A 17,073-nucleotide genomic window follows, 5' to 3' on the forward strand; every position below is an offset into this window, starting at 1 on the left:
TCTCTCTCTCTCCCCCTGTATTTAAGGTTAGAACAGTCTCTGCATACCAGACAGACAACTCAATTCTACTTAAAAAAAAAAAAAAACATTACAGCTCTCTGCTGCCCCCATCTGGACAATAGGTGGCATCACTGCCCTAGTTTCGTTGGAAATTATACAAAGAGCCTAAATTCACACCAAAGACCTTTTCTTCACTCCTTGCTGCATGGTAGTTTCCATGGTAGTCCATCTCAAACAGTTACACTTAATAATAAGGGAGAAAGAGAAATGCTTTTGGATGGTAATGATTTGGTAACAGTGGGAACAGCGACCACGGAACACTCATGGCTTATGTCACGTAAAGAATATGGACCCAATGGAGGCGATTTGTTTAAGAATGTCTTTTAATGTTTTCTCCAGTTCATAAACACAACATACTGTGTGTAATAGCCTCTATATGAAATAGAAATATTAACTTCATTCTTCAACCCATTTCAATCGTTTTCCTCTTTACACCGTCTCCAGCCTTAAGTAGGTTGCTGACTTCAGACAATATGAAAACAGAGACAAACAGGTGCAAGCCTTTTTTTTGGGGGGGGGGGGGGGGCGCAATCCGTTGGTAAGGAGTCGATAAGTAGATTTGCATCGTCGCTGAGCCAGAATCAGACAGTAGTGTGACCTGATAAACAGGGCGAGAGTGTGCTTACAGAGTCTGTTGGCTGCCAAGGCCCCTGTTTCTTTTTGTCTGTCAGCTAATATATATATACATATATATTATAAAAATACTGTCTTTTAATGTTTTTTTTCTTTTTGGAAACCTGGGAAACCTAGAATGGACAGCTAAAGTGAACAAATATATATTCCCAGAAAATGAATTGAACATAGTGTGCATGGCGGACGATTCATAAAGGATAGCAAAAGCAACCACGACCATCTGAATCAGAAACGATACTAAGGAGTACAAAAGAGTTGACAACATATTGTACCTGCTCTAAGATATGGGTACTACTGTATGTGGATTCAGAGTGTCATTAAAAACCAACATCTTCGCCAAACCTCTCTCGATTTCCCTGTTTTGTGGACGCGATCGAGAGTAATTCAATCCACGTTTCGTCTCCATCTCTGTTTTCCTCACCCGATCTTCCCTCCTTCTCTGCTACTAATGCAGCTCCTATCTTTGGCTAGCTAACCAACGCTAAGGACTTGTCTTGGATTCGTGTTATTTCAGACATAAGCTGTCTCCATGATTAATGTGGTGATTCCCAAAAGGGCACGTTCTTCTTTTCGTGTCTCCGAACCTTGTGTTGCCTCCTGCAACAGCCTGCCAGTCCTGAGCCGGAAACATACTCAACCATGCTAGGATTTCAGATGTATTTTTCATTCACAAATCATTCATGTATATCTGATGTGTATCATACGTGCCCGTAAATTGTTGCACTTTGACCTTGAAATCTAAGTAACGAAAGAGAATCATACATCAACTTACAGAGAAGTGCTAAAAAGATCCGTCTGGACTTGCACCTGTTGTCAGAAAGGAAAGATTTGACCATTCACTCAGAAACCAAACCATAAACATAATATTTACAAACACCAGTTGGTTCTCTTACACGTTTAAAAAATGTACAGTTTTGTTTTGCGCGTGTTATTTTCTCTTCTCTTCCTCTCTTTTCGTCTCGTCTCGTCTCCTCTCCTCTCTCTCTCTCTCTCTCTCTCTCTCTCTCTCTCTCTCTCTCTCTCTCTCTCTCTCTCTCTCTCTCTCTCTCTCTCTCTCTCTCTCTCTCTCTCTCTCTCTCTCTGTCTCTCTCTCGCTCTCGCTCTGGTCTTCTGGACCCAGAGCAGGAGCAACCCAGACGTAGACAGGAAGTAGAGGGGCTGTATTTCCTGTCGGCCTTGTTAGTGTGTTTCACACAATACTGTAAATAACTAATATTGATCATGTTTTACTACTCACTTTTTCAAGCGCATCGTCTGTTGGTAGGATGCGTGTTGGAGCTTTGAGGGGGATGCCTCGAGTCTCTCTATTCACGCCCGTTCGATGGTCAACCCTGCCCCCACATCGTCTAACTGTCCACTTTGTAACAGTGTTGTTGTTGTTTTTTTTCATGAATATCCAGAGTCCGACGAGTCCCTGTGTTTGTTGTGTGGTGGGAAAGATCTGGAAGGTGAGAACTTCCTCACCTCTGGTCCCTGCCAGTCTGCTGACTCCTTCCCTCTTATTGAGCTACTTTCCCCCCTCCCCCCTCCTCCCTGGAAATTAAAGGGAGGCTGTTTATCAATCCACGTTTTTTCCGTTCTTGTGTTCTTGCGAACTCGTTTGGCGTCATCTTTCATTGCCCAAGTATACGGTTCCAATCCAAAGAACGAGGATGCATCGGTTGGTGACTTGGCCTGCGAGAATGCATCTGATTTCCCAGAAGTCATTGCAAGAACACACGCATCTCAAATCGTTCTCCATCCTCGCGGTCTTGCAAGACCGTTCTCGCAAGGACGCTTGGCAAGAACGTTCTTCTCAATAAAGCAAGTACGTTCTGAGCGTTCCTCGGATTGATAAACAGCCAATGTCTCGAAAAAAAAGGAGATGAGAAAGCCGAGTCTCGCCTCGTGTCCGGGAACCCTGAAGCGCTAGGCGCAGTCCATCAAGGAAGAGACACGACAGTGCGGAAATGTGAATGTAACTGTTCAAGAACATGACCCTGATCTCAGGGAGGGCTAGAGAGAGAGAACGTAAAATCGTTTTTCCATTTTTTTTTTATCACTGAGACAATTCATGGCGAGAATGTCCCTTTTCATGAAGCGGGTAAAAAAAACGTGCTACAGTGGATGAGTTTAGCGAGTTGATGATTTGGTACAGTCCAGCCATGTTTGTCGTTTTTTGTGATAAACAAAGACAATCTTCTGGTGAGACAGTAAGACAATGAATGCAGAGTTCACTGCTGAAACCAGGAGGGAAAGCTGGGTGATGAACTGAGGAGAGAAGGACAGGCAGGCACCTAGATGCTCATCATACACTGCCTCAGTGATAAAGAAATGAAAAATTAAAATGTACATGTTTATTCCCCTCGTCCTAATCATAAACAGAGTCTGAATCGCTCTCTGTCTGACGTGTCGTCAAGAGTAAAATATCGTTTTCTTCATGAAGTGCACAAAGTTCAGCTGATGTTAAAAAATATAAATTAAAAGAAAGAAAAAAAAGAAAATATAATACTTTTCAAGAAAAACCAGACTGCAGTAAGAAGACAAGGCAAAACATTAAAATCAAAATGAGACCAACTAAACAAGACTCCTTAAAAAAATCATGCAAATATCCCAGACAGCAAACTAGTTGAAAATCTTAATATTCTCTTATACAGTTTTTTTGTTGTTTTGTTTTTTACAAGAATGGAACTAATCTGCTCTCCCTTAATTCAAGACCAGCCAAAGTGCAACACTGAATGCAAGAAGAAGAAGAAGAACAACAAAAAACAAAAAAAAAACACAGAAGAAGAAGAAGAAAAAGCTTAAGAAACTAAAGGAAAAAAAGAAGTGTGAGATCAAAGAAGAGATGAAAGGTTTGGCACTTTTTTATGATGGTAATTCCTTGTGTGAGATACAGTCTGGTTGGCTCTCTTAAGAAGGCCAACCCAAACCCGAGGGAGAAGGGTGTCACAGTACTTGGCACCAAGAATGCTGGTAAAAACGATATCAGAATATCACCTTTTTTTTCTCATTCATGTCCTTACAATTTATCAATAATACATCATTTACACGAACGCGTCTCGTATAAAAGACTCCAGCGAGGAAAACATAGAGTCCTGAAAGGGGGGGCTTCGCAAGAGAAAGCAGAACCGAGGTGAGAAAGAAGGGATCGTGTCGACGTTGTGAAGGAGAGAAACGAGAACAGATGACGAGAGAAAAATGTGTGGGAGGCGAAGAGAGGAGACACGGGCGAGCGATGGAGAGAGAGAGAGAAAGAGAGAGAGAGAAGGAACGAGACAATGTGATGGGAGGAGGACAGAGAAACAAACTGATCGTTCGGACACGTGGGAAAGGGATGGAGGGTGCGTGTGTTTCCATGGGGAGTCTTTGTCCCAGCTGACAGGCCGTGTTAGGCTGAGCCATGGATCTCTACAGGAGGGAACCCAGCCCCACAGACAGGACAGGGAGGCTGGAGAGAGAGAGAGAGAAAGGGAGAGGGTGGTCCCAGAGAGGGAGAAAGAGAGAGGAGGAGGAGGAGAGGAGGAGGAAGGAGAGGACGGAAAGGGCAAGGGAGGAGAGGGTCAGTTTGTGATTGGTGTCACCGCAGTGGGCCCCAGATTGTGCCTTGTCCTATACCCGTGTGGTGGAGTGTTGGTGCGGCAGGGCGTTGTTGCTGTGACCTGGGGTGGGGGTGGTGGAGGGGGCGGGGGCGGGGGGGTAGGTGTTGAAGGGGTGGAGGGGCTGCATGCCGCAGATGGTGCTGGGGATCATGGTGATGGTGTTGCCCGTCATCAGGGGCACGTCCTCGGGCGCCCGGCGCAGCGCCAGCGTGTAGTCAGGCGGGCACACGGGCGGGCGCATGGGCTCCAGGTCGCCGTGGAGACCGCGGGGGGGGAGGGGCGTGCCGTGCTCCAGCTCCGCCCTCTGCTGCTTCATCTGCAGGGACATGAGCTCCTCTTCCTGGCTCAGGGCCAGGTCGTTGTGGGGCGGGCCCCCCACCACGCCCGCGCCCATGCCCATGGCGGTGCCTCGCTGCGGGGACAGGCGCCGGTGGCGTCTCTGGAGAAGCTCGTGGCGTTTGTCCCGCTTGTAGTAGAGCGCGGCGAAGGCGAGGACGTTGAGGAAGAGCAGCGAGGCGCCCACCGCCACCGTCACGCTCAGCTCCGTCGAGTAGTCCCGCGGGATCTCCCCGGGGAAGGGCGGGATGCGAGGGCGCTCCGAGCCGTATGGCTCCGGGTCCGGAGGGTAGGTGGCCACGATGGGGTGGCGGGTGGAGCGCGTCCCCGAGGGCGGGCCCTTCCTGGGGGGGCCCCGGGAGCCCCCCGGTGGCAGGCGGGTGGTGATGGTGCCCCTGATCTCCTCGTGGAGGGAGTGCAGGTGAGGAACCAGCTCCAGCCAGAAGGCCACCTTGTTGGCCCGGTAGTTGTCGCGGACGCGAGGCTTCAGGCCGATGTGGAGGTACTGCTTGTCCTTGGAGCTGAACTTGGTCCAGATGACCTCCTCGAAGCGGTTGGGCTTGGTGTGGATGAACTTAGTGTCCTGGGGGACCGGTAAGTTAGGGTCCCTGAAACAGAGAGAGAGAGAGAGAGAGAGAGAGAGGGAGGGAGAGAGAGAGAGAGAGAGAGAGAGAGAGAGAGAGAGAGGGAGGGGATAGGGAAGCAGAGTGAGAGATCGAGAGGGAGGGGGAGAGAGAAAAATACATATAGAAATAGAAGGAAAGAGTGAGAAGAAGAGAGAGAGAGAAAGAAAGAAAGAAAGAGAGGGAGAGAGAGAGAGAGGGGGGGGAGAGAGAGGCGGGGGGAGAGAGAGGGGGGGGAGAGAGGGGGAGAGAGAAAATTGAAAATAAGAGTGAATGAGAGAGAAGAGAAGAAGATAGTCAATAAGTAAAACAAATGGAGAGTTAAAATAAAGAATCTTTATCCTAGATAACCAACAGTGTTATATTGACTCTAACATGCTATCTAATCATCATCAGTGATCCCAGGGTCTTTAGTGGTGGGAGTCTTTAATCAGTGAGGGTGGATAGAGAGGGGGAGAGGGAAAGACAAAATGAGACACAAGAGAGAATGAGACAGAGAACGAGAGAGAAACAGAAAACAAAAGGAAGAGATAGAGAATGAGAGAGAATGAAAGAAAGAGAGAGATGGGAGAGAGAGGACGAGAGAGAGAGAGAATAGGAGAGAGAGAGCGAGAACACAAGGACGACAGACAAAAGACAGAATCGGCGAGAGAAAGAGACTCGAGAGAACGACACAAAGAGAGAAAGAGAACGAGACGTCGCTGACCCGCTCTTGGCGAAGTTGGTCCAGTATGTCATCACCACGGCGCTGAGCATCACGTCGTTCTTGGAGAAGTTGCAGGGGAACAGCTCGGTGGCGCCGATCATGGGCACGCCGAACACGTAGGGGATCTCGTCGCCGTGCGCCGCGTCCGCCCACTCGGGCCTCGTCTCTGTCTGGCAGTGGTGGTGGAAGGTGTAAAAGTAGACGGGCGACTGGAACTCGGCGTGCAGCTTGGCCGTGGCCACCGCCGGCGCCACCCACTGGTGGTCGGTGAACAGGGCGAGGAGGGTCTTCCTGCGCATGTCGGCATTGTCGCGGTCCGCCCAGTCCGTGTACATGAACTTGATGGTCTCCCTCAGGATGTCCTTACCTGGGAAGTGACGGGGACAACGCAGGTGACGGACGCAACACACACATCACACGCAACACACACAACACACACAACACACACAACACACACAGCACACACAGCACACACAACACACACAGCACACACAGCACACACAGCACACACAGCACACACAGCACACACAGCACACACAGCACACACAACACACACAGCACACACAGCACACACAGCACACGCAACACACGCAGCACACACAGCACACACAGCACACACAGCACACACAGCACACACAACACACACAGCACACACAGCACACACAGCACACACAACACACGCAGCACACGCAGCACACGCAACACACGCAGCACACGCAGCACACGCAACACACGCAACACACGCAGCACACGCAACACGCAGCACACGCAGCACATGCAGCACACGCAGCACACGCAACACACAACACACACCACACACAGCACACACAACACACACAACACACAACACACACAACACACACAGCACACACGACACAGACAACCACAGACAACACATACGGCAGATCAGTCCCAAGAGACACAACACAACACACACGACACAAAAGACGAAACACACTCGACGAAGGACCGTCAACTGCGTGTCTTTATCTGTGAACCGCTCAGCGGGGAGGAGTTCTCACCGTCAGGGTAGCCGTACAGGTTGTCCACGAAGTTAGAGATGGTGTAGTCGAACGACGCCGCCGAGATCCCATCCTCCCCTTCGCTGTCGTCCACAAACTTAAGCCCCTCCCCCTGGTTCACGCCCAGCAGGATGTCATAGTTCAGGAACTCCCCCTGGTGGTGGAACACACGCACTGCAGCTCAGCACACAGCCCGGTCCAGCAGAGCCAGGGTCAGATACTGTCTTTCAGACCGGGGACAGATCAGGGTTTTCTACTGGGTTTTCTCTCGTTTTCTCCTGAGGTTTTGCTTTCCTTAGTGCAATACCAGGTCCTCAGTCTTACCCTGTGGTGCAGGCTCCGACAGGAAGCTAAGCTAAGCTAAGCCAAAGTAAGTGAAACTAAGCTAGCACGGCGGTTCTGACCTGCTGCATGAGGATCTCCGGGTCGTCCGGCACCACGTCACCGTCCACCACGGGCCCGAAGGCGATGTGGTAGCGGGCCGGCTGGATGTCCTGGTCCACCAGCTCCCGGAAGCTCTTCCTCCGCAGGCACTCCACCAGCTCGGTGGTGTCGTCGTAGCTGCAGGCCACCTTGCGGGCCAGGATCTTGGTGTACATCAGGGGCCGGTAGTTGACCGACCAGCTGGAGATGGCGGAGCCGCTCTGGGCTATGGCCCGCTGGAAGAGGCCTGGAGAACCGAGGGAGCGGAGGTCTGGGTTAGGGTTCAGTAGACAGCGCGGTAACTGACACTGGTGTATGCACACACACACACACACACACACCGCCTTAACCCATGCACACCCCCTCACCCCCATAACACACACACCCTTTACCCCCCCCCCTCATAACACACACACAGACCCTCCCCCCTAAACACACACACACTCCCGCAAACCCTTCCAGACAACCCTGAGTGCTTTAAATCATGCATATGAGCGGAGGATACGGGGCAAAGCTACACATATGGCCTCAGCCCCAGATACACTGCTGCACTCCCAGACTAAATCACGGTAAACATTAGGTTTGGCAATCACACTCCCTCCATCACACACGGAAACACGGACAAGACAAATGTGTCGGCATGACGACGACACGGGGCAGTGGATGTCAACGTGGGCCGGACGGACAGAGAGAGAAGGAGCGAGCGAGGGAGGGAGAGAGAAACAGAAGGAAAGAGAGATAGAGAAAGACAGAAAGAGAGAGGAGGAGAGAGAGAGAGGAAGAGAGAGAAGGGAAGAGAGAGAGAGAGAGAGAGAGAGAGGGGGAGAGAGAGAGAGGGAGGGAGAGAGAGAGAGAGAAGGGAAGAGAGAGAGCGAGGAAGATAGAGAGAGAGAGGAATAGAGAGAAGGGAAGAGAGAGAGAGAGAGAGGAAGAGAGAGAGAGGAAGAGAGAGAGGAAAGAGGGAAGAGAGAGAGAGAGAGGGAGGGAGAGAGAGAGAAGGGAAGAGAGAGAGCGAGGAAGATAGAGAGAGAGAGGAATAGAGAGAAGGGAAGAGAGAGAGAGAGGAAGAGAGAGAGCGAGGAAGATAGAGAGAGAGAGGAATAGAGAGAAGGGAAGAGAGAGAGAGAGGAAGAGAGAGAGGGAGAGAGGGAGGGAGAGCACTGCTGCACTGTTATGTAAAGTGCCTTGTTGTCCCCCCTGTTTTCATCTGCGGATTCTGTCATTAATAATTAACCCCCCCCACCCCAAATCCCCCCCCCCCATCTTCTGCATGTGGCCCCTCCCCCACAGCTCTCCCTGTGAAATCAATTAAGTCATCCTCGGCTGCAGCTTCGCCGCGCTGCGCTCACAGACGCAGACACAGATCCATATTTACAGTCCTCGTTACGGGTCTGTGGAACACGTCTCAGACACGGACCAGCCCCACGCCAGCCCCTCGCCAGCCCCACGCCAGCCCCTCGACAGCCCCTCGCCAGCCCCTCGCCAGCCCCTCCCCAGCCCCTCACCAGCCCCTCACCAGCCCCTCACCAGCCCCTCACCAGCCCCTCGCCAGCCCCTCACCAACCCCTCACCAGCCCCTCACCAGCCCCTCACCAGCCCCTCACCAGCCCCACGCCGGCCCCTCTCCAGCCCCTCCCCGCCCCCGGCTCACCCTCTGAGTGGTGGGAGAGGATGAGCAGGTTGACGCAGGACGCTCCGGCTCCAGAGCCGAAGATGGTGATCCTCTCTGGGTCGCCCCCGAAGTGCCCGATGTTCTCGTTGAGCCAGCGCAGCGCCTGGATCTGGTCCAGCAGGCCGTAGTTCCCCTTCGCGGACTGGTCCCCTGTGCTCAGGAACCCTGAAACACACACACACATATACACACACAGAGCAGGAGGGTTGGTCATGAAGAGATGGAGAGAGAAGATCTGAGCTCCGTCGAGGCCTCTGCTCATTAGAAGTGCGAAGAGCTTTTGCAGAAACTTTGCCAAATGAGTCAAGCCCTGTATTATCTGATCAACTAAATGGATACGAGCAATCAGACTTCTTTTTAAAGCCCCTGTCGTTAAATCAACACCGTAAATTGGGCTTGTTAGAGAGGAGAGGGAAAGCAGACCGGAGTGTTTCCTTCGCTTGTATTAACACATACACACACACACACACACATACACACACACATACACACATACACACACACACACACACACACATACACACATACACACGCACACACACACACATACACACACATACACACGCACACACATACACACACACACACACACACACACACACACACACATACACACATACACACATACACACACATACACACACACACACACACACACACACACACAAACACACACTAAAAACGAATATGCACTTTTTGGACTCCTTGTTCCCACCTCATAATCTGTTCTGACTACGCAAACTGCTTGTTTCACAGCAGGTCCACCCCCAACAACGAACTGTGCTCGGGTGTGCATGTAAGTGTGTGTCTGTGTGTGTGTGTGTGTGTATATATACGTATGTGCGTCAATGAAACAAAAACATGAACAAAAGCTAATTGTAATGAATGCTTCTCATCTGTCGCATTCCCAATAAGAAACCTTCAAAATTTACAACACAGACAGCGTAACCATGGTATTCCCGGCTTAAACGTTGCATTGCACGAGCTCGTCCTTGAGAGCAGAGCCACATGTGAGCTCACTGGCCTATGACTGCAGACCCGGCTGTATAGAGGAAAATATGTTTGAAAAGCATCCATGGCTGCAGGAGACATTTCTGTACTCTCCGTACACAGAGGCCCTGTTTGCAAGGAGCAAAGGGCAGTGAGAGAGGGAAGGAGGGAGGGAGAGAGAGAGAGAGGGGGAGAGAGAGAGAGAGGGGGAGAGAGACACTAGCTTTTCATCCATCCACTGCTTCTCAAAGGCCTGAAGCTCCACAGTTAAAGGAGAGACTAAAATAGGACTATATACAAAAGCAACTGACCCCTCACCCCTGAGCTGAGAGAGAAGAAACAGAGATAATGGAATACTTAGGGAGTGAGAGAATCAGAACGAGAGAACCAAAAAGAGATATCTTCTGAGAAGATAGATGAATCTATAGATGACAGAGAAATACTGAGAGAACGAGAGCTAGAGAGAGAAAAAAAGAGAGAAAGAAAGGGAGAGATAGATGAAAAGGGAGATTAAACATCTGATCAAGATTTACTCTAAATTAGATAAAGACCCAGATTACTCTGTGACCGGTCGGGCTTCCTCCACAATCCTCGCTCTGATTGGCTCACTGACGACTGTTCGCTCTGTGATTGGACGACTGATGAAGCGATTATTGGACTTTGCCGTTTCTGTGTCAAATGGGCTGGGATCGTTCCTGATCATGGATAGGCTCTTAGCCCTGTGAGACTTGTGACCTCTGACCTTCGACCCTTCGTTACGCTACTGGTCAGAGCTCATGTCTGTTCTCATAGTCGCCCTGCACTGAGCTGTTGGCCACAGTTGCCTGGCAACCGACCAGCGCTTCCGACACTGAGACCTGGACCATTACACACACACACACACATTGCACAAGCACACAGACTTGTTCAACAAGACACACCAAAGCGTGCGTGTGCAAACGCACACACACACACACACACTAAAGCACGCACAAACTATGCTATGAACCAATTCTCACTGTTTCAGTGTATAAGCCGGAGAGAAGAAGAAATGTGGTTATCTGCCAATAATTCAGATAAGTCCAACACGTTCTTCCTCATCCTCGCTCTCAGGAAGTGTCCTTCTTCTCTCCTCCTGTCTGCTGAGTTGAGCTTCCTCACGACTTTAGCGCTGAGAGCAGCAGTTTAACAGACCACTCATGCATATTCAACACTCGCTTTAGGTAGCGGCCAAGAAGGTGGGAAGAGAGTGGTGAACCTTGAAGAGAGAGAAGAGGAGGAGGAGGAGTGTGCTGGGGAGGAGGAAGTCAAAGAAGGAGTGAGACGAAGAAGGAGGGATGGTGAGAGCGAGAGAAAACCAAAGAGAGATTGAGGTCGATTTCCAACCTCGAATTAAATATCCAAGAAGTGTGCACTGGATATCCCTATGGCGCTACGGTAACAGCTCTTTGTTACCGTAGCGCCAGTGACGTCACCTGTTTCACACACAGGGCGATGGACCGTAGGAGCAATCAAGTGTTTGAACGGGATTGATTGAATACAATGTCTTTAATGACGGCTAACCACATGTAAAGCATTTATTTGGTTATTATCATTAGACAGGTAGGCTGCATGCCTCAGTGTAATATACAGTATATATCGATGGCACGTTTATAAGTACATATATAGTAGATATGGTAGAGAGAGGTGGGGGTAGAGAGAGAGAGAGCGAGAAAGAGAGCGAGAGAGAGAGAGAGAGAGAGAGAGAGAGAGAGAGAGAGAGAGAGAGAGAGAGAGAGAGAAAGAAAGAGAGAGCAATAGATGGATGACTATGAAATGACTAAATGTATGGAGAAGATGAGAGTGAGAGAGAAATGGAGGTACAGAGCGGTAGAGAGGTTGGGGCAGAGAGAAAAGGGCATAGAGAGGTACAGAGAGATAGATGGAGATATGGAGAGGTAGAAAGAGATGCAGCACTACATTTTCAGAGTAAATTGATCACGGACGGTTTGTTCCTCATAATATTGCTGTAAACAAGAGGCTGTGTCTAAAAGCGTAAAATTGGACTCATAAGTGAAATTGCTCATTCCATTGTGTCAGGCCTGAGATCAATCAGGTCACAGGCACGCACGCACGTGCACACACACACACACACACACACACACACGCACACACATGTTTCATAAGGACCTCTGCTTCTCATCAGAAAGGCTTTTGTGTTGTTCTACTTCTCCTCTCACTCTGTAGTGGAGCAAGCTCGCTCTCTCCTCTCACTCTGTAGTGGAGCTCGCTCGCTCTCTCCTCACACTCTGTAGTGGAGCAAGCTCGCTCTCTCCTCCTCTACTGAAGGCCTGAGAGAGGTGTGGTACTACAGCCTGTGTGTGTGTGTGCCTGTGTGTGTATGTGTGTGTGCACAGGTGTGCATGTGTGTGCGGTTGTGTGAGTGTGTATGATGTAACACTGTGACGGCTCAAGTCACGTGTTGGTACGCAGGCTCCACTGACGATGTGAAGACTCGCTTCACTAAGACAATAGCATCTGCTGATGAAAACGCAAAATGCATAATGTTAATAAGCGCTTCCATATCTCTCTGTAATCCATTAGTAACGCTGGTTTCTACACGCAAATGAACGGACCACTTTCTCCCCACTGTACACCTTCTTCTGAACATCCCCTACTCCGCCTCACCAAAAAGAAAGACACCAGCCACAAATCATCACCCTGTTAAAATCTTTGTCTTTCTCATCAAGCTTAACTCCCAGAGCTGGAGCTACTTATTTAATATGAGTATCCCGAGGTCTACAATCATCAGATTATGTTCATGTTAGCCAACAGGCAGCCTGCTGACGGAGTAATGACTCCAATCTGACATCCTTGAGTGCATCAACGTTAGGAGAATGAAGAAGGATGATGCCGGAGGTGAGCGTTTGTTTGTGTTTGAGGAGGAGAGGAGGGATGGAGAGTTACGATGCTCTGAATCGGGGTGTTCAGCAGGGTGAGGAGGTGATGTCTTAGAGGAGGAGAAGAGGAGGAGTTCCAAGGGGCCGTTGGAGAACGAGAAGATAGGTGTTTATTTCACCTCCAGATGTGAGAAAGCCTCTCTCTCTCTCCCTCCCTCCCTCCCTCCCTCCCCTCCCTCCCTCCCTCCCTCCCTCTCTCTCTCTCTCTCTCTCTCTCTCTCTCACACACATACGCACACACACACACGTGCCCATCTCAGCTAGTGTGGGCCCTTTCCCAGAGTTCATTAATTAGTTAATGAGTTAATCAGTCAGAGCAGATGTCTGTTCAGCTCCTACCATGAGGCTCTCTGCCTGGAGCACACATAGGTGAGCAGCTAGCAAGTCTTCTCTCTGCATCTCTCCTGCACTGCACACACACACACACACACACACACACACACACACACACACACACACACAGACCCCTGCACTACACACATAGATCTCTGGACTAGCCATGTCCCTCCTCTATCAAGGTAAAACTACAGTGGATGAGGGTAGAACTACAGTGGATGAGGGTAAAACCCACAGTGGATGAGGGTAAAACTACAGTGGATGAGGGTAAAACTACAGTGGATGAGGGTAAAACTATGATGTGTGCGTGGATGAGGGTTGACCATCAGTGTGTGTGTATGTTTTGTGGACACATTGCATTAACATTTGTTTGAATGAATTCTTTGCTCCACTGCAGATTTAAAAGCACTTCTGATGGCTTATTTTAGACTGTTCCCATCCACCCCTCTCTTTCCCTCTCTCTATCCCTGTCTCTCTCTTACTCTCCCTCTATCTCTCTCTCCCTCTCTGTGTCTCTCTTATTATCGCTCTCTCTATCTCAGTCTCTCTCTTCCTCTCTCTATCTCTATTCCTCTTTCTATCTCTCTCTCTCTCCTTTCTTCTCTCTCTCTCTCTCTCTCCTCTCTCTCTCCTCTCCTCTCTCTCTCTCTCTCTCTCTCTCTCTCTCTCTCTCTCTCTCTCTCTCTCTCTCTCTCTCTCTCTCTCTCTTCCTCTCCCTCTCTCCTCTTCTGTCTCTTCCCCCCTTTCCCCCTTCCCTCCCTCCCTGCACACTTTCACTCTCTTAAAGGCACAGACAGTGCCTAAAATCAGGCTGGCATACGTGAGCTTGCCTGCACATAAGAACAGGATGAAATTGAAGATTATGTGCTAAACCCATTGTTGAAACCTAGAGCAGTTGTCTTCCTCTTTTAGTCCAAAATCATGTCTGTCTGAGCAGAGTTATGAGAAAGATGGCTACAGGAAGGCTTCAATGCACACGTGCACACACACACACACACACACACATACACACACTCATACACCCACACACACTATATATATATACACACAGACACGTACACATCAATCTACAAACACACAGCCGTACACGCATGCACGCACACACACACACACACACACACAAACACACACACACACACACACACACACACACTCACTCACACAGTGCACACTAAACACACTAAGCACATCACACACAACCACACACATATAATCCCCTCAGTACAGTAGAGTAACCCATTTAAAGCAGAACAGAGAGAGAGAGAGAGAGAGGGGGCGAGATGAATAGAGGAAGAGAGGGAGAGTAATAGAGAGAGTGAGGGGACAGAGAGAGAGAGGGGAAGAGAAGAAGAGAAAGGGAGAGAGGCATAGGGAAAGGAGAGAGAGAGAGGCAGAGGGGCAGAGTTGGAGAGAGGAAGGGAGGGAGAGGTAGAGAGAGGGAGAGAGGCAGGGGGGCAGAGTTGGAGAGAGGGAGGGAGGGAGAGGTAGAGAGAGGGAGAGAGGAGGGGGTTAGTCTACTCGCCCACATACCAAAGTGTTGAACCATGTGAGAGAAATTGAGGACACTGCATCAGCTCTCTGCACGGCTCAGCAGCAGGGCCTCTCTGATACTGCATGGCAGCGCGTGCATCTGTGTGTGCGTGTGTGTGTGAGCGTGTGTGTGTAACAGTGTTGCCGTGCATATGTGTGTGTTCCTCTGTATGTGTGTGCGTGTGTATCTGTGTGTGTGTGTGCGTCTGTGTTACTGTGCATGAGTGCGTGTTGCCGTGTGCGTGTGCATCTGTGTGTGCGTAACAGTGTTGCCGTGCATATGTGTGTGTTCCTCTGTATGTGTGTGCGTGTGTATCTGTGTGTGTGTGTGCGTCTGTGTTACTGTGTGTGTGTCTGTGTACAATTTCGAAATTCTGCACAAGTCATGTCTGGTGATGCTCAAGGGTAAACCACATGACCTGCTTGAACACAAACATACACACACACATACAAACACTCCTGTAATTCACACAGGTAAATCTTGCCGTTTGGCTCAGGAGCGGTTCTACATGAACACGTCAACTGACTTTGGATCCGTCTGTTACAGAGGCATACATGAGAGGGTTAAATAGTGCGTTAAGGAAACCAGAGTTCACACAGTGGATTGTTCACACGCTCCAATCGCTAATGTTTCCAGTTTGTCAGACTGATGCAGGAAAGCATCAGACACCGCACCACGAGGCCGACGCAGCTGGGGGAGCTGCAGGTGCACTCTCACCCTCCCCCGACGTCTCTCTGGATCTCCCTGGATCTCTCTGGATCTCCCTGGATCTCCTGGATCTCTCTGGATCTCTCTGGATCTCTCTGGATCTCTATGGATCTCTCTAGACCTCCCTGGATCTTTCTGGATCTCACTGGAACTCCCTGGATCTCTGGATCTCCCTGGATCTCTTTGGATCTCCCTGGATCTCTCTGGATCTCCCTGGATCTCTCTGGATCTCTCTGGATCTCTCTGGATCTCTATGGATCTCTCTAGACCTCCCTGGATCTTTCTGGATCTCACTGGAACTCCCTGGATCTCTGGATCTCCCTGGATCTCTTTGGATCTCCCTGGATCTCTTTGGATCTCCCTGGATCTCTCTGGATCTCCCTAGATCTCTCTGGATCTCCCTGGATCTCCCTGGATCTCTCTGGATCTCCCTGGATCTCCCTGGGGTACGGTTCCCCCGCACCCCTCCCTGGGTACGGTTCCTCTGGTCTGGATCCAGGCCAGCGCTGGAGTTTTAGCGAGGTCTGACCCCAGTTATGAATCAAAGCTCTGGGACGTTTTAATATGGAGATAAATATTTGTGTGTTTGTTTTCCCGACTGAGGTCTGATTCTCGGGTACCTCCTACATGGTCCCTGTATGAGTCCTGACTTTCTCTCTCCCCTCCTCGTTGCTGCTCTGATAGGTTGAGACACTCCTGATGCAACAAACAAGATCAGATTACCTAAACTGGCAACCGCAGTGAAATACTCTGTCGTCTGTTTGCTAACACTTGTAGAAACAGCCTCAGAATAGCTGACCACAGTCTGACTTACTGGCTCCCAGCCTATGGATACCACACACACACACACAACCATACAGCATGCATGCATTCACTCACATACACACGCAAAGCATCAATGCACTCACTCACACACCACACACACACACACACATGCACACATGCACACACACACTCACACAAACACACTCCATACTCTGGTCATGTTACCAATGCCCCCAGAAGGCTTTCGCCCTCGTCTTAGAAGACCTGTGAGTCACGATGATCCAAACAGGAAGTGATGTGTGTTTGCGGCAGCGGACTCAACCGAGCACGCCCAGACGGTAGTTCATGGTGACCACGATGACGTTGCCGTAGGCGGAGAGGACACTGGCGTCGAACATGTTCCCAGAGCCCTCCATGTAGGAACCGCCGTGGACGAACAGCATCACTGGCTTCTTCCTGCGGTCACGGACATCTGGAGAGGAGGGGGGGGGGTAAACACACACAGACACAGACACACACAGACACACAGACACACACAGACACACACACACAGACACACAGACACACAGACACACACACACAGACACACACACACAGACACACAGACACACAGACACACACACACAGACACACAGACACACACACAGACACACACACACAGACACACAGACACACACACACAGACACACACACACAGACACACAGACACACACACACAGACACACACACACAGACACACAGACACACACACACAGACACACACACAGAC

General features: G+C 50.0%; 1 protein-coding gene across 1 annotated transcript; it reads right to left on the reverse strand.

Annotated features, from left to right (window-relative positions):
* Nucleotides 1–575: 575 nt before the first annotated feature.
* nlgn2b (neuroligin 2b) lies at nt 576–17,052 on the reverse strand. Its single transcript, XM_062486158.1, has 6 exons — nt 16,627–17,052; nt 9,036–9,221; nt 7,366–7,631; nt 6,962–7,115; nt 5,940–6,306; nt 576–5,218 (listed from the first exon to the last, which is right to left on the reverse strand). The coding sequence occupies exons 1-6, from the start codon at nt 16,745–16,747 to the stop codon at nt 4,285–4,287; spliced, it is 2,028 nt and encodes a 675-aa protein (XP_062342142.1). The 5' UTR covers nt 16,748–17,052; the 3' UTR covers nt 576–4,284.
* Between the last annotated feature and the right edge of the window lie 21 nt (nt 17,053–17,073).

Source organism: Osmerus eperlanus, chromosome 19 (assembly GCF_963692335.1).
Source record: "Osmerus eperlanus chromosome 19, fOsmEpe2.1, whole genome shotgun sequence".
In the NCBI taxonomy this organism is placed as follows: Eukaryota; Metazoa; Chordata; class Actinopteri; order Osmeriformes; family Osmeridae; genus Osmerus; species Osmerus eperlanus.